This window comes from Mesoplodon densirostris, chromosome 19, assembly GCF_025265405.1.
Source record: "Mesoplodon densirostris isolate mMesDen1 chromosome 19, mMesDen1 primary haplotype, whole genome shotgun sequence".
NCBI classification, from domain to species: domain Eukaryota; kingdom Metazoa; phylum Chordata; class Mammalia; order Artiodactyla; family Ziphiidae; genus Mesoplodon; species Mesoplodon densirostris.
Window position 1 is genome coordinate 53,666,675 of NC_082679.1, and position 23,546 is coordinate 53,690,220.

Sequence of the window (23,546 nt, forward strand, 5' to 3'; positions counted from 1 at the left end):
TGTTCCTTGATATTTATACAAATGAGAAACTTATTTTATTTCCACACCAAACACTGCACAGGGATGCTTATAGCAGCTTTATTCATAATTGTCAAAACTTGGAAGCAACGAAGATGTCCTTCAATTGCTGAATGGATAAATAAGTGGTGGTACATGCGTACAATGGAATATTATTCAGTGCTAAAAAGAAATGAGCTATCAAGCCATGAAAAGACATGGAGGAACTTTAAGTGCATATTGCTAAGTGAAAGAAACCAATCTGAAAAGGCTACATACTGAATGATACCAACTATGTTACATTCTGGAAAAGGCGAAAGTGTAATAGGGAAGAAATTTCGTATTCTATTACAAGTTAATCACTAAAGGGATGTTGCCTATAAGCTTAAATTATACATAATAGACCATCTCTGGGAACCCCTGCTACCCAGGTGATGTGTATTAAGCTAAAATACCTTTCTTCAGCTCACAGGAGACATCTTGACCAGGCCCACCTGTGAATGACTGCAGGAAGAAGAAATTAACATACCCCCTCCAGAGGCTGAGGGGAACCAGGAACTGTTTGACCCTACTCCCTCCCTTTTTAGTGTAAAAGAAGCCTGAGTTCTAACTCAGGCAAGATGGTTCTTTGGGACACACATTCATCTTCTTCTCCGTCTGCTGGTTTTCTGGGTTAAGTCGCTATTCCTTGCCCCAAGAACGTCTCTTGATTTATTGGCCTGCGGTGCAGCTTGGACTTGGTAACAATCCTAGGAGTACAGTAAAAAGGTCAGTGACTTTCAGGGACTCAGGGAGAAGGAGGGAAGGATGAATAGATGGAGCGCAGGGGATTTTGTGGGCAGTGAAACTATTCTGTATGATACTATGGTGGTGGATACATGTCATCATATATTTGTCAAAACCCTTAGAATGTTCAATACCCAGAGTGAACCCTAGTGTAAACTATGGACTTTGGGTGATTTGTCAGTGTACGTTCGATCGTAGCAAATGTACCACTGTGGTACTGGAGGTTGATAGTGGAGGAGGCCATGCATGTGTGGGTGCAGGTGGTATAGTGGAACTCTATGTTCCTCATAGACGAACATCTGCATCTCCTCATATTTTACTGTAAACCTAAAACATAAAAAAAAAAAGTTGCAGCACATGGTATCTTTATGGCCGATTTTATTATTTAAAAATATCAGGGCCTCCCTGGTGGCGCAGTGGTTGAGAGTCCGCCTGCCGATGCAGGGGATACGGGTTCGTGCCCCGGTCTGGGAGGATCCCATATGCCGCGGAGCGGCTGGGCCCGTGAGCCATGGCCGCTGGGCCTGCGCGTCCGGAGCCTGTGCTCCGCAACGGGAGAGGCCACAACAGTGAGAGGCCCGCGTACCGCAAAAAAAAAAAAAAAAAAAAAAAAAAAATCAGAAACGTGTGAACTTAATGTTGCATACAGTTATCTTTGAAAAGTGAGATTATGGGTAATATTTGCTTTATTTTATACATATTTTCTAATTTAAATGCTGTTACCATAGATTACCTGTGTAATCTTTAAAAGCCAGGATTTGTATTTTGGGGTAGGTAGTGGTTATAACTCATAAACCGCTCTGGTGGGAGTGAAGTCCAGGCCAAGGGATTATCTTGGTCAGCGCTCATCCGACAGCTAAACAAGGTGAAGACTTTCCTGAGAGTCCCTACGGTGAGGCCCTGCAGGCTTATGGGAAATGTAGTCCCGAAGTTCGATGGACCACCCCTCGGAGGACCCTGGGACGGCAAGCAGCCCCTGCATCTGCGCATGTGCAATGCTGCGAGCGCGCCGGTGGCCGCCCTTCCCCCACCTCCCGCCGCGAGTGGGTGACAGGGCTCCGGTCTCCACGCGTTTTAGCCGCCCCGCGCCGTGACCCGGCCTGGCACTGAGCCACGAGCGGAGGCTGTGCCCCTCCAGGTATGAGGGGGCCTGCCAGGCAGCTCCGCGGGGTCTGGGGGCCGAGGGGAAGGAGATGAGGGATGGGCTCGTGCCCGCGTGGGGTGGAAGCCCAAACTTCGGTGACTCGCAGGCGGCGGCGACCCTCGGGGTGGTGTCCGGGGCGGCCCGGCCCTCTCCTCGGCGCGGGACCGGCGGGGCCCGCCTGGCCGGACGTGCGGGGGCGGGAACGGCCGAAGGGGAGGGCGGCGGTGAGGGCCAGCCTTCCTCCCTTTGTCAGGCAAAGCGCCTCCGACCCGCCGCGAAGGTCTCCAGCGGCGCGGGAGCAGGTCCCGAAACCCGGCGGGCGGGCGGGCGCAGGGCGAGGCTGGGGGCGGGGCCGGGCGCACCTGGCAGCGCCCTGATGCCGCGTGCGGCTGCCCAGGGCCTCGCGGGGTGGAGGGAGGCTTGAAAGGTTTCGCAAGTTTCCTGATGCGCAAATTGCTGAATGAGTAAGACCTGTGACCTCTTTGCAAGAGGTTTTTCAGCTGAAGTGTTCGCCCAATCCTCACACCTACCCTGTGTCTTCGCTTAGTTCCTCAGTTTCAACAGAAGGAAAAGTGAAGGCTCTGGTGAAGTGATTTACCCAAGGTCACACAGCCAGCTGGTATTTTGTCATATGAATGGGGAATATTTTTTCATTTGCCTTTTAATTTTGCTTATTGGTGGTTTTTGCCATGGAGGCGTTTTGAATTTCTTTATGGTTGAATTTACTGCTCTTCCTTTTTATGACACCCAAAAGCCTTCACTACTTTGAGATTATACAAGTTTTACTAATGATTCCCACTGGTACTTTAGAATAAGTTATATTTTAAAGAAATTTGTAGGTACTTTTATTATGACCCAGTTAATGATTACATTTAATTAGGGGGAATGGACACCTTTATGATGTTGGATTTTACTGTAGTCCTTCCCATTTGTTCCTCTTTCATTTTTCCCCCTTGCCAGCGCTTTATAAGTTTTTTCATAAAATATTTGCATTTTTATTAACTTTATTCTTATGTAGTAATTTATTGCTATTGAAGATGGAATTTTTTTTCCATTATTTCATCTTTTTTCTCTTGAGTTTGTTGATATTTCCCAGCTTTCTTATTTTGTGTATTTGGGATTGCTCCTTTTTCTCCTTAATTAACGTAGCTAATGTTTATTAATTTTTATTGTGAAAGAATAACTTTTTAATGTCTGTAGCATCTGTAGTAACATCTCGATTATTCTTGACATTGGTTTTTTTTTTTTCTGGCTGCGTTGGGTCTTCGTTGCTGTGTGTGGGCTTTCTCCAGTTGACGCGAGCGGGGGCTACTCTTCGTTGCGGTGCACAGGCCTCTCATTGCAGTGGCCCCCCTTGTTGCGGAGACGGGCTCCAGGCGTGCGGGCCTCAGCAGCTGTGGCACATGGGCTCAGCAGTCGTGGCTCGCAGGCTCTAGAGCGCAGGCTCAGCAATTGTGGCACACAGGCCCAGTTGCTCTGCGGCATGTGGGATCTTCCTGGACCAGGGCTCGAGCCTGTGTCCCCTGCATTGGTAGGCGGATTCCTAACCACTGCGCCACCAGGGAAGTCCCTTGACATTGGTTTTAATGCTATAAATGTCCTCTAAATACTGTTCTCTAAATACTGCTTTAGCTGCATTCCTCAAATTCTGGTACGTTTTGTTTTCATTTCCATTCAATTCTGTATTTTTTTTTTTTAAACTTTCCTTGTGACTTCCTTTTTCACCCATTGGTTATTTAGAAATTTGTTATTTAATTTCCAAACATTAGGGGATTTTCTACATCTTTTTCTATTATTGATTTCTAATTTAATTCTGTTTTGGTCAAAGAATATACTTTGTTATGTATTTCAGTTCTTTAAAACTTGAGATTTGTTTCATGGCTAAGGATATGATCTACCTTGGGGATTTAAAAAAAATATTTATTTATTTATTTGGCTGTGCCGGGTCTTCGTTGCTGCATGCAGGATCTTTTTAGTTGCGGCATGTGGGCTCTTTCTTGTGCCATGCAGGGTCTAGTTCCCTGACCAGGAATTGAACCTGGGCTCCCTGCATTGGGAGTGTGGAGTCTTAACCACTGGACCACCAGGGAAGTCCCTGGGAATGTTTTTTATGTACTTTAATGACTACTGTGCTGTGTTGGTGGTAGAGTTTTCTGTCAGTACTAAATGGGTCAGGGTGGTTGATAGTGTGGTTGAGTTCTGTATCCTTACTGGTTTTTTATCTACCTCTGTTGTCACCTACTGAGAAAAGAATAGTGAAGCCTCCAGCTATAATTGTGGTTTATCTATTTATTTTTTCAGTTTTATCAACTTTTGCTTCTTGTATTTTGAAGTTCTTTTGTGCATGTACATTTAGGATTGTTATGTGTTCTGGTGATTTGATACATTTATCATGTGTCATTTATCACAGTGACATGTAATATCACACTTTATCCCTGATAATATTTCTTATTAAGTCTACTTAGCTTGATATTAATCAGTCCTACTTTCTTTTGATTAGTATGTGCAAGGAATATCATTTTTTATTTTTTATTTCTTCTTATTTTGGCTGTGCCTTGTGGCATGCAGGATCTTAGTTCCCCAACGAGGGATCAAACCTGTGCCCACTGCATTGGAAGCGTGGAGTCTTAACCCCTGGACTGCCAGGGAAGTCCCAAGGAATATCTTTTTTTATCCTTTTACTTTTGATCTAGCTATTATTGAAAATTCAATTAACAATCAAGAAGGAAGAGAATTTTATTTGAGCCAACCTGAGGATTGTAACCCAGGAGACAGACTCTAAGAAGCTCTGAGAATTGTCCTGCCTGTTAGAAGTTGAAGGCACAGTCATATACATTTTTTGAGACAAAGGATCATACATCAAAATGACATACTGACATAAAGTTCACCAATATACAGTAGTCCAGGTAAGCACCTACAAAGCAAGCAGCAAGTCATCATGACCCCCTTACAGAGTTGAGAAAGAATGTTAATCTTTTAAGAAGTTACATTGCTAGCATCAGAAGAAAGAAAAAAAGATCTTTATGGTTGAGTAGGCATTCCCATCTTTGAGAAGGTCTGGTTAATGTGTAATGCGGCTGGACGTTGCACACTAAACAGAGAGGGAGGAGGCCCAAAGGACAGAATTTTATGTTTAAATTTCTTGTTCTGCCTTAAAATTTTATTTCGTCACTGTTTTTACATTTAAAACACATTGCTTTTTTTTTTTTTTTTTTTTTTTTTTTTTTTTTTTTGCGGTATGCGGGCCTCTCACTGTTGTGGCCTCCCCCGTCGCGGAGCACAGGCTCCGGACGCGCAGGCTCCGGACGCGCAGGCTCAGCGGCCATGGCTCACGGGCCCAGCCGCTCCGCGGCATATGGGATCCTCCCAGACCGGGGCACGAACCCGTATCCCCTGCATCGGCAGGCGGACTCTCAACCACTTGCGCCACCAGGGAGGCCCAAAACACATTGCTTTTATTTTATTTATTTTTAGCTGTGTTGGGTCTTCATTGCTGTGTGCAGGCTTTCTCTAGTTGCAGCAGGCAGGGGCTACTCTTCATTGCAGTGTGTGGGCTTCTCATTGCGGTGGCTTCTCGTTGCAGGGCACGGGCTCTAGGCATGCGGGCTTCAGTAGTTGTGGCCTGAGGGCTCAATAGTTGTGGTGTGCGGACTCTAGAGCACAGGCTCAGTAGTTGTGGCACATGGGCTTAGTTGCTCCGGGACATGTGGGACCTTCCCGGACCAGGGATCGAACACGTGTCCCCTGCATTGGCAGGCAGATTCTTAACTACTGTGCCACCAGGGAAGTCCCAAACACATTGCTTTTAGACAGCATGTAGTTTGGTCTTTTTTATCCAGTTTGGCAACCTTTGTCATTTAATTGGTGTGTTTGTACAATGAATTATTGACAGGGTTGGGTTAAAATCTACCATCTTGGTAGTTCTCTTGTACTTGGCCCATCTGGTCTTTGTTCCTATTTTCCTCTTTTTCTGACTGGTTTTGGATTTAGTGGTAGTTTTTCATGAGTCCATATTTTTCTCCACTATTTGGTTATTGTTTATACCTCTTTAAATTTTTTTGTGGTTGCCCTAAGGTTTAAATAAACTTCTTGAGTGAGTCACAGTGAACCTTTAAATATAGTCTATTGCTTTGTGTGTAATGTAAGATCCTTAATATACTATTATTGTCATATATTTTACATATGCTATAAGTTCACAAAACTTTTTTACTCTTTTTGCTTTATACAGTCAAGTATCTTTTAGATTGATTAAAAGAAAAAAATGTCTTTTATATTTCTCTTCATTTTAACCATTTCCAGAGATCTTTATTTCTTTGTGTAGATCCACATTTCTGTCTGTTATCATATTCCTTCTACCTGAAGAACTTCTTTAAATATTTCTTGTAGTACAGGTCTACTGTAATGAATTTTCTGTTTTTGTTTGTTTGAAAAGGTTTTTATTTTCACTTTTATTTTTTGAAAGATGTATTTGCTGGGTATAGAATACTGGATTGGTAGTTTTTTCTTTCCTTTTTTTTTTTTTCTTTTTTAAAGCACTTTAAAGATGTCACTACATTGTCTTCCAGCTTGTATAGTTTCTGATGAGAAATTCTCTGTGATTCTTTAATTCAGTTCCAGATCACTGCAATAAAGCAAGTCACATGAATATTTTGGTTTCGCAGTGCATATAAAAGTCATGTTTACCTTATACTGCAGTCTATTAAGTGTGCAATATCATTATGTCTAAAAAACAATGTGCATACCTTAATTTAAAAGTATTTTATTACTAAAAAATGCTGACCATCATCTGACAATGCAAAGTTACCACAAACCTTCAATTTGTTTAAAATTAAAAAAAAAAAAAGGCTATCTGTGACAAGCAATAAAATGAGGTATGTCTGTATGTAACGTGTCAGGTTTTTTTTCTGGCTGCTTTCAAGAATTTCTAACTTTGGTTTCCATTGGTTTGAATATGGTATGTCCAGGTGTGTCCACTTTATTTTATTTTATTTTATTTATTTATTTTGCGGTACACGGGCCTCTGACTGTCGTGGCCTCCCCCGCTGTGGAGCACAGGCTCAGCGGCCGTGGCTCACAGGCCCAGCTGCTCCGCGGCATGTGGGATCTTCCCAGACCGGGGCACGAACCCGTGTCCCCTGCATCGGCAGGCGGACTCTCAACCACTGCGCCACCAAGGAAGCCCTTATTTTGTTTTTTGATATTTATCCTTTTTGGATAAATTATCTGAGTTTCTTGGATATGTGGTTTGATACCATTCTGTATTTTTGGAAAATCCTTGGTCATTATGTCTTCAATACTTCTTCTGTCCCATTTTTTCTTCTTTTGGGATCCCAATACATTTTTTAAAAAATTTATTATTTATTTATTTTATTTTATTTATTTTTGGCTACATCAGGTTTTAGTTGCAGCACGCAGGATTTTTTGTTGCAGCATGTGGGCACTTCGTTGCAGCACATGGGTTTCTCTCTAGCTGTGGCATGCGGGTTTTTCTCTCTCTAGTTGCGCATGTGCTGTGTAGTTTGCGGCACGCGGGCTCTCTAGTTGAGGCTCATGAGGTCAGTAGTTGTGGTGCAAGGGCTTAATTGCCCCACGGCACGTGGGATCTTGGCTCCCCAACCAGGGATCGAACCCGCATTCCGTGCATTGGGAGAAAGATTCTTTACTACTGTACCACCAGGAAAGTCCCTGGGATCCCAATACATTTTTGTTAGGCCATTTGATATTGTACTACAGCCCTTGGATTCTCTGTCCTTTTTTTTCCCCCTTTGCTTTCTCTTTGTGTCTCAGTTTGGGTAATTTCTTTTGACCTATCTTCAGATTTACTGAAAAGTTCCTCAACTCTGTTGTAATACCTATTGAAGGTATTCTTTCAACTCTGTTACTGTGCTTTTCTTAGCATTTCCATTTTTCTCTTCAAGTTTCCATCTCTTGAAATTCTCTGTTCATTCATTTTGTAAATCTTTTCCTTTAAAGCTTTAATATATGAATCATAGTTTTAAATTCCCTGTCCAATAATTTAATCAGTCATGGTTTCTTTTGACTGTTTTGTCAGTTGATAGTGGGTTGTCTTAGTCTTACCTTTTCGGATATTTCATAATGTTTGATTGAAAGTGAGTGCTGCCAGCATGATCCTTTTTGCCCCTTCTGAACAGGCAAAAGGACTAGCTCAGGAGGTGGTATTTTCTCAGGTGATGTGAAAGGATTTCCAAACAAGTCATTCTAGAAGTTCTGAGGCAGGGCTTCCCTGGTGGCGCAGTGGTTGAGAGTCCGCCTGCCGATGCAGGGGACACGGGTTCATACCCCGGTCCGGGAAGATCCCACATGCCGCAGAGCGGCATGAGCCATGGCCGCTGAGCCTGCGCATCCGGAGCCTGTGCTCCGCAGCGGGGGAGGCCACAACAGTGAGAGGCCCGCGTACTGCAAAAAAAAAAAAAAGAAGAAGAAGAAGTTCTGAGGCAGGTCAGATCTTTAATAACAATACCTTTCTTTTTCCTCTATTTCAGTTCTGCCTTCATAGTTCTCTGCCTTTACCCAAAAGCTGTAGAAAATGAACAAATCCCAGGTGAGTTGTTTGTTTATTCCCAATTTTATTTTTCTGTGCATTTGAGGAAGTTTATAAGGACCTAGAAAATGAAATAGAAAGGTATAAATGAGTAAAACTCAGGAAAACATAGTAAGAATAATCAGTACCAGCAGCCAAAAAGTAAATCAAGTTAATTAAGTGTCTTGCATTGATTATGAATACCATTTCCTTGGTTCCCTAATATTAGGTCTGAATAAATTTTATGGACTTTCATATAGATGGTGTTTTGAACAGCATCCCCAGGAAAAAAAATTAAACAGCTTATTGTTTTGTCTCTGGTTATTTCATATAGCATTCTTCAGGGTACTATAGCGTGTATTTTATTTTTCTGGTCAGATTAGCATGATGCTAGAGAACTCACTAAATATCCAGATGTGTATTTAAATTCTCCCCCTAATTTCCATGAGTTCCATTGTCATTACTTTCTTGAATGGCATTGCAGAATGTATTTGTACATATTTACACATGTATAAATATAGGTTATTATAAGACAGCATATTAATCATACTGTTCTGTTTATATGTGTTTTGTTTTACTTTTAATGAATAGACTTAACTTTTTAGAGCAGTTTTGGGCTTATGGAAAATTTAAGTGAAAAGTACAGTTGCCATATACTCCTTTTCTCCCTCTGAACAGTTTCCCCTGTTACTAACATCTTGCATTAATGTGGTATACCTGTTACAGTTGATGAGCCAATATTGATACTTTAAGTAAAGTCCATAGTTTACATTAGGATTTGCTTTTGGTGTTGTGCATTCTGTGCGTTTTGACAAATACATAATGACGTGTATCCACCATTATCGTATCTTACAGAATAGTTTCACTGCCCACAAAATCCCCTGTGCTCCATCTATTCATCCCTCCCCACCTTTCCTTGAGCACCTGGAAACCACTGATTTTTTTTTTTTTTTTTTTTTTTTTTACTGTCCCCCTGGTTTTGCCTTTTCTAGAACATCATACAGTTGGAATCAGTCAGTATGTAGCCTTTTCAAATTGGTTTCTTTCACTTAGTAATACGCATTTAAAGTTCCTCCATGTGTTTTCATGGCTTGATAGCTCATTTCTTTTTATCACTGAATAATATTCCATTGTCTGGATGTACTACCATTTATTTACCCATTCAGCAATTGAAGGACATCTTGGTTGCTGCCAAGTTTTGACAATTATGAATTAAGCTGCTATAAACATCTCTGTGCAGTGTTTTGTGTGGATATAAGTTAATCATTTGGGTAAATGCTAAGGAACATAATTGCCAGTGTGTACAGCAAGAATATGTGTAGTTTTGTGAGAAACTGCCAGACTGTCTTCCAGAGTAGCTGTAACATTTGCATTCCCACCAGCAGTGAGTGAGAGTTCCTGTTGCTCCACATCCTCATCAACATTTGGTGTCGTCAGTGTTGTGAACTTTGGCCACTTTTTAAAAAAATTATTATTATTATTATTATTATTATTATTTATTTTTGCGATACACGGGCCTCTCACTGTTGTGGCCTCTCCCGTTGCGGAGCACAGGCTCCGGACGCACAGGCTCCGGACGCACAGGCTCAGCGGCCATGGCTCACGGGCCCAGCCGCTCCGCGGCATGTGGGAACTTCCCGGACCAGGGCATGAACCCGTGTCCCCTGCATCAGCAGGCGGACTCTCAACCACTGCGCCACCAGGGAAGCCCCTTTTTAATTATTTTATATTCATTTATTTATTATTTATTTATTTATTTAGGCTGCGCCGGGTCTTAGTTGTGACATGCGGGCTTCTTAGTTGCGGCATGCGTGCGGGATCTAGTTCCCCAACTGGGGATCAAACCTGGGCCCCCTGCATTGTGAGCGTGGAGTCTTACCCACTGGACCACCAGGGAAGTCCGGAACTTTGGCCCTTTAATAGGCATTTAACAGTGTTTTATTGTTGTTGTAATTTATAATTCTCTGATGATATGACATGATGTTGAGTATCTTCACATGTGTTTATTTGCCACCTGTATATCTTCTTTAGTGAGGTGTCTGTTAAGGTCTTTGGCCCTTTTAAAAAATTTATTTTATTGAAGTACAGTTGATTTACAATATTGTGTTAATTTCTGCTGTACAGCAAAGTAATTCAGTTATATATACATTGTTTTTTTTAAATATTCTTTTCCATTATGGTTTATCATAGGATATTGAATATAGTTTCCTGTGCTATACAGTAGGACCTTCTTGTTTACCTAATAGCTTACATCTGCTAACCCCAACCTCCCACTGCATCTCTCTCCCAACCCGTGACTCTGTTTCTGTTTCACAGAAAGGTTCATTTGTGTCATATCTTAGATTCCACATATAAGTGATATCATATGATACTTGTCTTTCTCTGAGTTATTTCACTTAGTATTGTAATCTCTAGGTCCATCCATGTTGCTGCAAATGGCATTTTTTCGTTCTTTTTTATGGCTGAATAGTATTCCATTGTATATATGTACTATATCTTTATCCATTCCTCTGTCAATGGACAGTTAGGTTGCTTCCATGGCTATTGTGAATAGTGCTGCTATGAACATAGGGGTGCATGTATCTTTTTGAATTATAGTTTTGTCTGGTGATATATGCCCAGGAGTGGGATTGCTGGATCATACGGTAATTCTATTTTTAGTTTTCTGAGGGACCTCCATACTGTTTTCCATACTGGCTGCACTTTGGCCCATTTTTAAATCAGGTTGTTTGTTTTCATATTGTTGAGTTTTGAGAGTTCTTTATATATTTCAGATAACAATCCTTTATCAGGTATGTGTTTTGCAAAGATGTCTTTGTCTTTTCATTCTCTTGGTTATGTGTGTTTTTATCACTCAATAACATATTTTTGAAGTCTTTCCATATCAGAGCATAGAGTTTCCTCATTTTTTTCTGATTTTTTTTATTGTGTAATGTAATATGTATACAGATGAGTGTATAAAGCATTATAATACTCTTTATACATGTTATAACATGTATAAAAATATGTATACATTAAAGAATAAATGGGCACTCACATTAAGAAATAGAACATTATCTGTTCTTTTTAAAAAGTATTTATTTATTTGGTCGTGCTAGGTCTTAGTGTGGGCTCCTTAGTTGTAGCAGGTGGGCTTCTTAGTTGCGGCTCTCCAGCTCCTTAGTTGTGGCATGCAAACTCTTAGTTGTGGCATGCATGTGGGATTTAGTTCCCTGACCAGGGATCTAACCCGGGCCCCCTGCATATTGGGAGCGTGGAGTCTTAACCACTGTGCCACCAGGGAAGTCCTTATCTGTTCTTTATGATACATTCTCTGATTGAATCCTGCTAGTAGGTAGTCACTATCTTGACATTTTTGTTATTTATTCCCTTGCTTTCCTCAAAGATTTTACCATGTATGTATATATCCCTAATCAATACAAAATTCAGTTTTGAAAAACTATAACTGCGATTTATATTGCATAATTTTTTGTCTGATTGGTGGAGTTTTTTTTCTTTTTCTAGCTGTATACAGTCTAAAAGATGTCCTTTTATGTACCCATGTTTCCTTTAGCAAGACTTAAGATTTTTATCATTGTTTTTTCAAGATATATTAGCCAGTGTTAGCTATAGAGAGGTGAAACCACTCATGCATTGTTTGTGGTAGTAAAAAGTGGTACAGACTTACTGGGGAGCAATGTGGCAAAACTTATCAAGCAAGCACAAATCTAATTGTGTGTAGAAATTCTGCTACTATTGAATAAAGGCTCCTAGGAGATGAGCTGAATAGAGTCCCTGAGTCATAGTCTGGCTTCAGTTTTTCTGAGTTTACAAAAATCTCATTTGGAGAAGTCATTGGCAAGGTCATGAAAAACATAGGAAAACATAGGGCTCACATGGTTGGACCATCTGGCAGGGTCAGAGTGTGAATCAGGTATTGAATGTCTGACAAGAATATAATTAGAGTGAGTGGGCTGCTCCGTGTTCTCTGCTTCTTAGCTCACTAGTCAACTGCCAACTCTCAGGAGTAGATCAAAGCAGAGTACTTCTGTGAGATGAAATGAGTGTCCTCATGTGATCCAAGGCAGCCTGGTGTGGAGGGGAGAGATAGATGTCATCAGGACTTGTTCAAGACAAGCCAAACCAAAGTTAAATCAACCCCAACAGATAAGAAGCTGGGCCAGGATCACCAAGGTATTCTGCCCTCAGGTTAACAAGGTGATCCAATATCACTAGACATCTTATGACAGCCCTCAAAATACCTGCTTTTGAATCACACTATTCCAATCTGTATGACAAACAATTTAGTATTAATGGAGAATCACTACCATTCTGCGATCTCCTTCAGACTCCTCCTAGGGATTTCCTTCACCTTTCCTATTGATCTTTTGTTTGCCTTTTCCCCTGTCTTTGTCTTTTTTGAATTACTATTTTATTGCAGTAGATTCTTCAGTAGCTTCTTGAGAAAGGATATGTGAGAAATATATTTTTTTAAACTTTGCTTTTCTGAAAGTATCTTCATTCTGATCTGATACTTGGTTGATAGATAATATGAAGGTGGATTTGTCCATTCTTCACTTTAGTTCTGTCCGTTTTTGCTTGATGTAATTTGAAGCAGTATTGAGTTCATGTGCATTTATTGAGTGCATGCACACTTACGATTTTTCTACCTTCCAGATGGATTTACCGTTCTATCATTTTGGGATGTCCCTCTTTATCTCTGGTCATACCCCTTGTCTGATTTAAATATAGCCATACCTACCTTTTTTTTTTTTTATTGGAGTATATTTGACTTACAATGTTGTGTTTCAGGTGTACAGCAAAGTGATTTAGTTAAACATACATATATCTATTCTTTTTCAGATTCTATTCCCATATAGGTTATTAGAGTACACTGTGCTATACAGTAGATCCTTATTGATTATCTTTTTTTTAAATTATTGATTGATTGATTGATTTTGGTTGCGCCTGGTCTTAGTTGCGGCATGCAGGATCCTCGTTGCAGCACACAGGATCTTTAGTTGCGGCATGCGGACTTCTTAGTTGCAGCATGCATGTGGGATCTAGTTCCCCGACCAGGGATCGAACCCAGGCCCCCTGCATTGGGAGCGCGGAGTCTTACCCACTGGACCACCAGGGAAGTCCCTGATTATCCACTTGATTTTATTTTGTTTACTTTTTTAAAATACATCTTTATTGGAGTATAATTGCTTCACAATACTGTGTTAGTTTCTGTTGTACAACAAAGTTTATCAGCCATATGCATACATATATCCCCATATCCACTCCCTCTTGAGCCTCCCTCCCACCCTCCCTATCCCACCCCTCTAGGTCGTCACATAGCACCGAGCTGATCTCCCTGTGCTATGCGGCTGCTTCCCAGTAGCTATCTGCTTCACATCTGGTAGTGTATATATGTTGATGCTGCTCTCATTTCGCCCTAGCTTCCCTCTCCCCTCCCCATGTCCTCAACTCCATTCTCTGTGTCTATGTTTATTTCTGCCCTGCCACTAGGTTCATGAGTACCTTTTTTTTTTTTTTAGATTCCGTATATATGTGTTAGCGTATGGTATTTGTTTTTCTCTTTCTGACTTACTTCACTCTGTATGACAGACTCTAGGTCTATCCACCTCACTACAAGTAACTCAATTTCGTTTCTTTTATGGCTGAGTAATATTCCATTGTATATATGTGCCACATCTTCTTTATCCATTCATCTGTTGATGGACATTTAGGTTGCTTCCATGTCCTGGCTAATGTAAATAGTGCTGCAATAAACATTGTGGTACATGTCTCTTTTTGAATTATGGTTTTCTCAGGGTATATACCCAGTAGTGCGATAGCTGGGTCATATGGTAGTTCAATTTTTAGTTTTTTAAGGAACCTCCCTACTGTTCTCCCTAGTAGTTGTATCAGTTTACATTCTCACGAACAATACAGCAGGGTTCCCTTTTCACCACACCCTTTCCAGCATTTACTGTGTCTAGATTTTTTGATAATGGCCATTCTGACCAGTGTAAGGTTATACCTCATTGTAGTTTTAATTGCATTTCTCTAATAATTAGTGATGTTGACCATCTTTTCATGTGCCTCTTGGCCATCTCTATGTCTTCTTTGGTGAAATGTCTATTTAGGTCTTCCGCCCCTTTTTTAATTGGGTTTGTATATTTTAGAGATTAATCCTCTGTCTGTTGTTTCACTTGCAGATATTTTCTCCCATTCTGAGGGTTGTCTTTCATCTTCTTTATGGTTTCCTTTGCTGTGCAAAAGGTTTTAAGTTTAATTAGGCCTCATTTGTTTATTTTTGTTTTTATTTTTATTACTCCAGGAGGTGGGTCAAAAAAGATCTTGCTGTGGTTTATGTCAAAAAGTGTTTTTCCTATGTTTTTCTCTAAGAGTTTTATAGTGTCTGATCTTACATTTAGGTCTTTAATCCATTTTGAGTTTATTTTTGTGTATGGTGTTAGGTAGTGTTCTAATTTCACTCTTGTACATGTAGCTGTCCAGTTTTCCCAGCACCACTTATTGAAGAGGCTGTCTTTTCTCCATTGTATGTTTTTGCCTCCTTTGTCATAAATTAGGTGACTATATGTGATTGGGTTTATTGCTGGGCATTCTATCCTGTACCATTGATCTATATTTCTCTTTTTGTGCCAGTACCATTCTCTCTTGATTACTATAGCTTTGTAGTATAGTTTGAAGTTGGGGAGCCTGATTTCTCCAGCTCCGTTTTTCTTTCTCAAGATTGCTTTAGCTATTTGGGGTCTTTTGTGTTTCCATACGAATTATAAGATTTTTTGTTCTAATTCTGTGAAGAATGCCATTGGTAGTTTGATGGGGTTGCATTGAATCTGTAGATTGCTTTTGGTAGTGTAGTCATTTTCACAATATTGATTCTTCCAGTTCAGGAACATGCTATATTTCTCCATCTGTTTGTTGTCTTTGGTTTCTTTCATCAGTGTATTTCAGTTTTCAAAGTACAAGTCTTTCCCCTCCTTAGGTAAGTTTATTCCTAGGTATTTTATTCTTTTTGTTGCAGTGGTAAATGGGAGTGTTTCCTTAATATCTCTGATTTTTCAATGTTAGGGTATAGGAATACCAGAGATTTCTGTGCATTAATTTTGTATCCTTACCAAATTCATTGATTAGTTCTAGTAATTTTCTGGTAGCATCTTTAGGATTTTCTGTGTATGTATCATGTCATCTGCAAACAGTGACAGTTTTACTTTTTATTTTCCAATTTGTATTCCTTTTATTTCTTCTTCTCTGATTGCCGTGGCTGTGACTTCCAAAACTATGTTGAATAAGAGTGGTGAGAGTGGACATCCTTGTCTTGTTCCTGATCTTAGTGGAAATGCTTTCAGTTTTTCACATTGAGTATGATGTTTGCTGTGGGTTTGTCGTATATGGCCCTTATTATGTTGAGGTAGGTTTGCTCTATGCCCATTTTCTGGACAGTTTTTATTATAATAAATGGGTATTGAATTTTGTGACAAGGTTTTTCTGCATCTATTGAGATGATCCTATGGTTTTTATTCCTTAATTTGTTAATATGGTGTATCATATTGATTGATTTCTGTATATTGTAGAATCCTTGCATCCCTGGAATAAATCCCATTTGATCATGGTGTATGATCCTTTTAATATGTACTTGGATTCTGTTTGCTAGTATTTTCTTCAGGATTTTTGCATCTGTGTTCATCAGTGATATTAGTCTATAATTTTCTTTTTTTTGTGATACCTTTTTCTGGTTTTGGTTTCAGCGTAAAGGTGGCTTGTAGAATGAATTTGGGAGTGTTTCTCCCTCTGCAATTTTTTGGAAGAGTATGAGAAAGATTGGTGTTAGCTCTTCTCTAAATGTTTGATAGAAATCGTCTGTGAAGCCATCTGGTCCAGGACTTTTGTTTGTTGGAAGATTTTTAATTACGGTTTCAATTTCATTACTTGTGGTAGGTTTGTTTATATTTTCTAATTCTTCCTGGTTCAGTCTTGGAAAATTGTACCTTTACAAGAATTTGTCCATTTCTTCGTGGTTGTCCATTTTATTGGCATATAGCTGCTTGTAGTAGTCTCTTACAATCCTTTGTATTTCTGTGGTGTCAGTTGTGATTTCTCCTTTATCATTTCTAATTTTATTGATTTGCATCCTCTCCCTTTTTTTTTTGGTGGGTCTGGCTAAGGGTTTATCAATTTTGTTTATCTTCTCAAAGAATCAGCTTTTAGTTTTATTGAATTTTGCTATTGTTTTCTGTGTTTCTGTTTCATTAATTTCTGCTCTTTATGATTTTTTTTCCTTCTACTGACTTGGGGTTTTCTTTGTTCTTTTTTCTCTAGTTGTTTTAAGTGTAGGGTCAGATTATTTATTTGAGATTTTTCTTGTTTCTTGAGGTGAGATTGAATTGCTATAAACTTCCTTCTTACAACCGCTTTTGCTGCATCCCATAGGTTTTGGGTCGTCGTGTCTTCATTGTTATTTGTTTCTGTGTATTTTTTTTATTTTTTCTTTGATTTCTTCAGTGATCTCTTGGTTATATCGTAGCACACTGTTTAGCCTCCATGTATTGTGGTTTTTACAGTTTTTTTCTGGTAATTGATTTCCAATCTCATAGCATTGTGGTCAGAAAAGATACTTGATACGATTTCAATTTTCTTAAATTTTCCAAGGCTTGATTTGTGATCCAAGATGTGATCTATCCTGGAGAATGTTCTGTGTGCACTTGAGAAAAAGTGTATTCTGCCACTTTTGGGTGGAATGTTAAATCTATCTCATTTATTGTGTCATTTAAAGCTTGTGTTCCCTTATTTATTTTCTGTTTGGATGATCTGTCTATTGTTATAAGCGGGGTGTTAAAGTCCACTACTATTATATTGTGTTACTGTCCATTTTCCCTTTCATGGTTGTTAACATTTGCTTTATGTATTGAGGTGCTCCTATATTGGGTGCATAAATATTTATAATTGTTATATCTTCTCTTGGATTGATCCGTTGATCATTATGTAGTGTCCTTCTTTGTCTCTTTTATCTGATATGACTATTGCTATTCCAGCTTTCTTTTGATTTCCATTTGCATGGGATATCTTTTTCCATCTCTTCACTTTCAGTCTGTATGTTTCCCTAGGTCTGAAGTGGGTCTCTTGTAGACAGCATATATATGAGTCTTGTTTTTGTATGTACTCAGCCAGTGTGTGTCTTCTGGTTGGGGCATTTAGTCCATTTACATTCAAGGTTATTATCAATATGTATGTTCCTATTACCATTTTCTTAATTGTTGTGGGTTTGTTTTTGTGGGTCTTTTTCTTCTCTTGTGTTTCGCGCCTAGAGAAGTTTCTTTAGCATTTGCTGTAAAGCTGGTTTGGTGGTGCTGAATTCCTTTAACTTTTGCTTGTCTGAAAAGCTTTTGATCTCCGTCTAATCTGAATGAGATTCTTGCTGCGTAGAGTAATCTTGGTTGTAGGTTTTTTCTTTCATCACTTTAAGTATATTCTACCACTCCCTTCTGGCCTGCAGAGTTTTTGCTGAAAAATCAGCTGATAACCTTATGGGGATTCCTTTGTATGTTACTTTTTGTTTTGCCCTTGCTGCTTTTAATATTTTTTTAAATTAAATTTTGTTAGTTTGATTAACGTGTCTTGGTGTGTTTCTCCTAGGGTTTATCCTGTATGGGACTCTCTGTGCTTCCTGGACTTCGGTGACTATTCCATTCCCATATTAGGGAAGTTTTCCACTATAAATCTCTTCAAATATTTTCTCAGACCCTTTCTTTTTCTCTTCTTCTTTTGGGACCCCTATAATTCGAATGTTGGTGCGTTTAGTGTTGTCCCTGAGGTGTCTGATACTGTCTTCAGTTATTTTCATTCTTTTTTCTTTATTCTGTTCCTTGGCAGTTATTCCCACCATTTTGTCTTCCAGCTCACTTACTCTTTCTTCTGCCTCTTTTATTCTGTTGATTCCTTTTTTTTTTAAACTGTGATTAGCATTTAATAATTCAGAGAAAGCCTGAGGCCTTCCTGAAGAATCACCTGGAGATTGAACTTCGAACAGCCATAATGAAGAGATAGCTACACCACAACCAGTGGTGATAATTAAATATGTAAAATTTTCGTAGAATTGAGATAAATGAGAAATACAAGGTAAACAGTAGAGTGTATAATGACTATGTGATCTTGTTATGGATTCCTTCTAGTGTAGTTTTCATTTCAGTTATTGTGTTGTTCATCTGTGTTTGTTTGTTCTTTAGTTCTTCTAGATCTTTGTTAAACATTTCCTGTATTTTCTCAGTCCATGCCTCCATTTTATTTCTGAGATTCTGAATCATCTTTACTTTCATTACTCTGATTTCTTTTTCAGGTAGATTGCCTATTTCCTCTTAATTTATTTGATCTTGTAGGTTTTTACCTTGCTTCATCTGTGACATACTTTTTTGCTCTCTTTTTTTTTTTTTTTTTTTCTGATTGGTGGGATTGTGTTCCTGTCTTACTGTTTGTTTGGCCTGAAGCTTCCAACACTGTAGTTTGTAGGCTGTTGGGTAGGGCTGGGTCTTGGTGCCGATATGATGACCTCCGGGCGACTTCAATGAATATTCCTTGGGGTCTGACGTTCTCTGTCAGTACAGTGGTTCAGATTCAGAGCTCCCACCGCTGGAGCTTCGGCCCAGCCCCCAGCTAATGAATCAAGATCCCGCAAGCCGTGCATGGTGGGAAAAAAAGAAAAGAACAATAACAGTTCAAAAATAAATTTAGGCTAGGAAATTAATAGATATGTTAGAAAGAATATAAAAATAAAAATGTAACAACAACTGGAAGGTAAAACAGAACCTCAATAGTAAAAAAGAGAAGAAGAAAAAAGTGGAAAAGGCCTTGGCTGTGGAGGGCGGGGCCGATGCAGGGGCGGGGTTTGTGTGGTAGGCGGGACCTATGGTTAGGACCTACAGGGCTGGAAAAGGCCCTGGGTGGTGTGGGGGGTGGAGCTTAAGCTCAACGGAACAGAAGGGGCCAAGGCATGGCTCTCGTCTCAGAGAGCGGGGGACCCCACCTGGGAGTCCAGCAGGCTTCCTGGGCCTGAGTGGGCGGGTCTGTGCTTTCCACTCTTCTCCTGCTCCTCTGGTCCTGGAGGGCCTCTCCCACCTGCGTTCTCCCCCCGACCTCCTGTTCTCCCCCAGCTTTCTTTCTATGCCCCCAGGACCCATGCAGCCTGGAGGGGGCTTTGGAGGGTGGGGCACCCGGCATGGGAGCTCAGCAGGCTTCCTGGACCAGAGCTGGTGGGGCCAATGCCTTCCGCTCCTCTCCCGCTCCTCTGGTCCTGGAGGGCCCCTCCTTCCTGCTTCTCCTGTTCTCCCCCGACCTGCCTCCTTGCCCCTAGGACCAACGCGGCCCAGAGGGGGGCCTCTGAAGGTATAGGACCTAGCCTGAGATCCGGGCAGACTTCTCCGGCCGATTGGGCAGGGGAAATGCTGGGCGCACTCCCCCCTGCTCTGAGCCCCCAAGGGTCCTTCCAGGCACGGGAACCCCTCCCCCCCTCTCAGCCACCCCTCAGGGTGCTGGTCCTGTCTGGCCTCCACTTCTCCTCCCCCCTCAGTCCCCCCACATCCTACCGGTTTGCTTGGGCATTCCTCCCATCTCCTTGGGCGTCAAGGTCCCTCACCAGTGTCTGGCAGGTGCCCTAGTTGTGGGGAGATGTGAACTCTGCGTCGTCCCACACTGCCATCTTGACTCCGCCCCCCTGTTATAGAGTAGTGTGTATATGTTAATCCCAACCTCCTACTTTATCCCTCTCCCCACCTTTCCACTTTGGTAACCATAAATTTGTTTTCTAAGTCTGTGAGTCTTTCTGTTTTGTAAATAAGTTCATTTGTATCATTTTTTTAGATTTCACATGTGTGATATCATATATTTTTCTTTCTCTGACTTACTTCACTTAGTATGATAATCTGTGGATCCATCTGTGTTGCTTCAAATGGCATTATTTCATTCTTTTTTTGGCTGAGTAATATTCCTGTGTGTGTGTGTGTATGTACCACGTCGTCTTTATCAGTTCCTCTGTTGATGGATACTTAGGTTGCTTCCATGTATTGGCTTTTGTAAGTAGTGCTGCAGTGAACATTGGGGTGCATGTATCTTTTCGAAGTATGCTTTTCTTTGGATATATGCCAAGGAGTGGGATTGCTGGGTCATGTGGTAGCTCTATTTTTAGTTTTTTAAGGAACTTCTGTGCTGTTCTCCGTAGTGGCAGTACCAATTTAAAATTCCCACCAGCAGTGTAGGAGGGTTCTCTTTTCTCCACAGACTCTCCAGCATTTTTTGTTTGTAGACTTTTTGATGATGGCTATTCTGACTGTTCTGAGGTGATACCTCATTGTAGATTTGATTTGCATTTCTTTAATAATTAGCAATGTTGAGCATTTTTTCACGTGCTTTTTGGCATTTTATATGTCTTCTTCGGAAAAATGCCTATTTCGATCTTCTGCCCATTCTTTGATTGGGTTGTTTTTTTGCTCTTGAGCTGCATGAGCTGTTTGTATATTTTGGAGATTAATCCCTTGTTGGTTGCTTTGTTTGCAAATATTTTCTCCCATTCTGTGGGTTGCCTTTTTGTTTATGGTTTCCTTGGCTGTGCAAAAGCTTTTAACTTTAAATAGATCCCATTTGTTTATTGTTTTATTTTCATTCCTCTAGGAAGTGGATCAAAAAAGGTACTGCTGCCATTTATATCAGTGTTCTGCCTGTTTTCCTCCAAGAGTTTTATGGTATCTGGCCTTACATTTAGCTCTTCAATCTACTTTGAGTTTGTTTTTGTGTATGGTGTTAGAGAATGTTCTAATGTCATTCTCTGACGTGTAGCTGTCCAGTTTTCCCAGCACCATTTTTTTTTTTTTTCTCGGTATGCAGGCCTCTCACTGCTGCGGACTCTCCCGTTGCAGAGCACAGGCTCCAGACGCGCAGGCTTAGCGGCCATGGCTCACAGGCCTAGCCGCTCCGCGGCATGTGGGATCTTCTTGGACCGGGGCACGAACCCGTGTTCCCTGCATCGGCAGGCGGACTCTCAACCACTGCACCATCAGGGAAGCCCCCCAGCACCATTTATTGAAGAGACTATCTTTTCTCCTTTGTATGTTTTTGCCTCCTTTGTCAGATTAATTGACCATAGGTGCATGGGTTTATCTCTGGGTTTTGTATCCTGTTGCAGTGATCTATATTTCTGTTTTTGTGCCAATATCATACTGGTTTGATTACTGTATCTTTGTAGTATAGTCTGAAGTCAGGGAGCCTGATTCCTCCAGCTCTGTTTTTCTTTATCCGGATTGTTTTGGCTATTCTGCATCTTTTTGTGTTTCCATACAAATTTAAAAAAATTTTTCCTACTTCTGTGAAAAAATGCCATTGGTAATTTGATAAGGATTGCATTGAATCTGTAGATTGCTTTAGGTAGTATGGTCATTTTGACAGTATTGATTCTTCCACTCCAAGACCATGGTATAGCTCTCCATCTGCGTCATCTTTGATTTCTTTCATCAGTATCTTATAGTTTTCTCAATACAGGTCTTTTGCCTCCTTAGGTAGGTTTATTCCTAGGTATTTTATTCTTTTTGATGAGATGGTAAATGGAATTGTTTCCTTAATTTCTTTGTGATCTTTCATTTTTAGTGTATAGGAATGCAATAAATTTCTGTGTAGCAATTTTGTATCCCGCAACTTTACCAGATTCATTGATGAGCTCTCTAGTAGTTTTCTGGTAGGATTTTCTGAGTATAGTATCATGTCATCTGCAAACAGTGACAGTTTTACTTCTTGTTTTCCAATGTGGATTCCTTTTATTTCTTTTTATTCTCCTATTGCTGGGACTAGGACTTCCAAAACTATGTTGAATAATAGTGGCGAGAGTGGACATCCTTGTCTTGTTCCTGATCTTAGAGGAAATGCTTTCAGTTTTTCACCATTGAGAATGATGTTAGCTGTGGGTTTGTCGTATATGGCCTTTATTATGTTGAGGTAGGTTCCTTCTATGCCCATTTTCTGGAGAGATTTTTATCATAAATGGGTGTTGAATTTTGACAAAAGCATTTTCTGCATCTATCTTTTTTCAGTTTGTTTTTTGTTTGGTTTTTTTAATGTGGACCATTTTTAAAGTCTTCATTGAATTTGTTACAATATTGCTTCTGTTTTTTATGTGTTTTTTTTTTTTTGTTTTGTGGCCACGAAGCATGTAGGATCTTAGCTCCCCAACCAGGGATTGAACCTGCACCCCCTGCATTGGAAGGCAAAGTCTTAACCTCTACACCACCAGGGAAATCCCTTTTTCTGCATCTATTGAGATCATGCGGTTTTTATTCTTCAAGTTGTTAATGTGGCATATTCTTCAGGTTGTTAATTCGGTGATTTGCAGATATTGAAAAATCCTTGCATCCCTGGGATAAATCCCACTTGATCATGATCCTTTTAATGTATTGTTGGATTTGGTTTGCTACTATTTTGTTGAATTTTTGCATCTATGTTCATGAGTGATATTGGCCTGTAGTTTTCTTTTTTTTGTGGTATCTTTGTCTGGTTTTGGTATCAGGGTGATGGTGGCCTTGTAGAATGAGCTTGGGAGTGTTTCTTCCTCTGCAATTTTTTGGAAGAGTTTCAGAAGGATACATGTTATCTCTTAATGTTTGATAGAATTTGCCTGTGCAGCCATCTGGTTCTGAACTTTTGTTTATTGGAATTTTTTAAATCACAGTTTCAATTTCAGTACTTGTGATTGGTCTGTTCATGTTTTGTATTTCTTCCTGGTTCAGTCTTGAAGGTTGTACCTTTCTAAGAGTTTGTCCATTTCTTCTAGGTTGTCCATTTAATTGGCGTGTAGTTGCTTGCAATAGTCTCTTATGATCCTTTGTATTTTTGTGGGGTCTGTTGTAACTTTTTCATTTCTAATTTTATTGATTTGAGCACTCTCCCTTTTTTTTCTTGATGAATCTGGCTAAAGGTTTATCAATTTTGTTTACCTTTTCAGAGAAAGTTTTTAGTTTCATTGATCTTTAATTTTCTTTGTCTCTATTGCATTTATTTTGCTCTGATCTTTATGATTTCTTTCCTTCTGCTAATTCTGTGTTTTGTTTGTTG

At 40.1% G+C, this 23,546-nt stretch overlaps 1 protein-coding gene across 3 annotated transcripts in view; it reads left to right on the top strand.

Annotated features, from left to right (window-relative positions):
* Positions 1-1,783: 1,783 nt before the first annotated feature.
* ZFP1 (ZFP1 zinc finger protein) overlaps positions 1,784-23,546 on the top strand; it is a 37,544-nt gene continuing 15,781 nt past the window's right edge. For all 3 annotated transcript variants that reach the window (XM_060085376.1, XM_060085379.1, XM_060085378.1), the window contains exons 1-2: positions 1,784-1,921; positions 8,431-8,489. In XM_060085376.1, the coding sequence (XP_059941359.1) occupies positions 8,475-8,489 (15 nt within the window). In that variant the 5' untranslated portion in view covers positions 1,784-1,921; positions 8,431-8,474. The remainder of the gene's footprint in view (positions 1,922-8,430; positions 8,490-23,546) is intronic.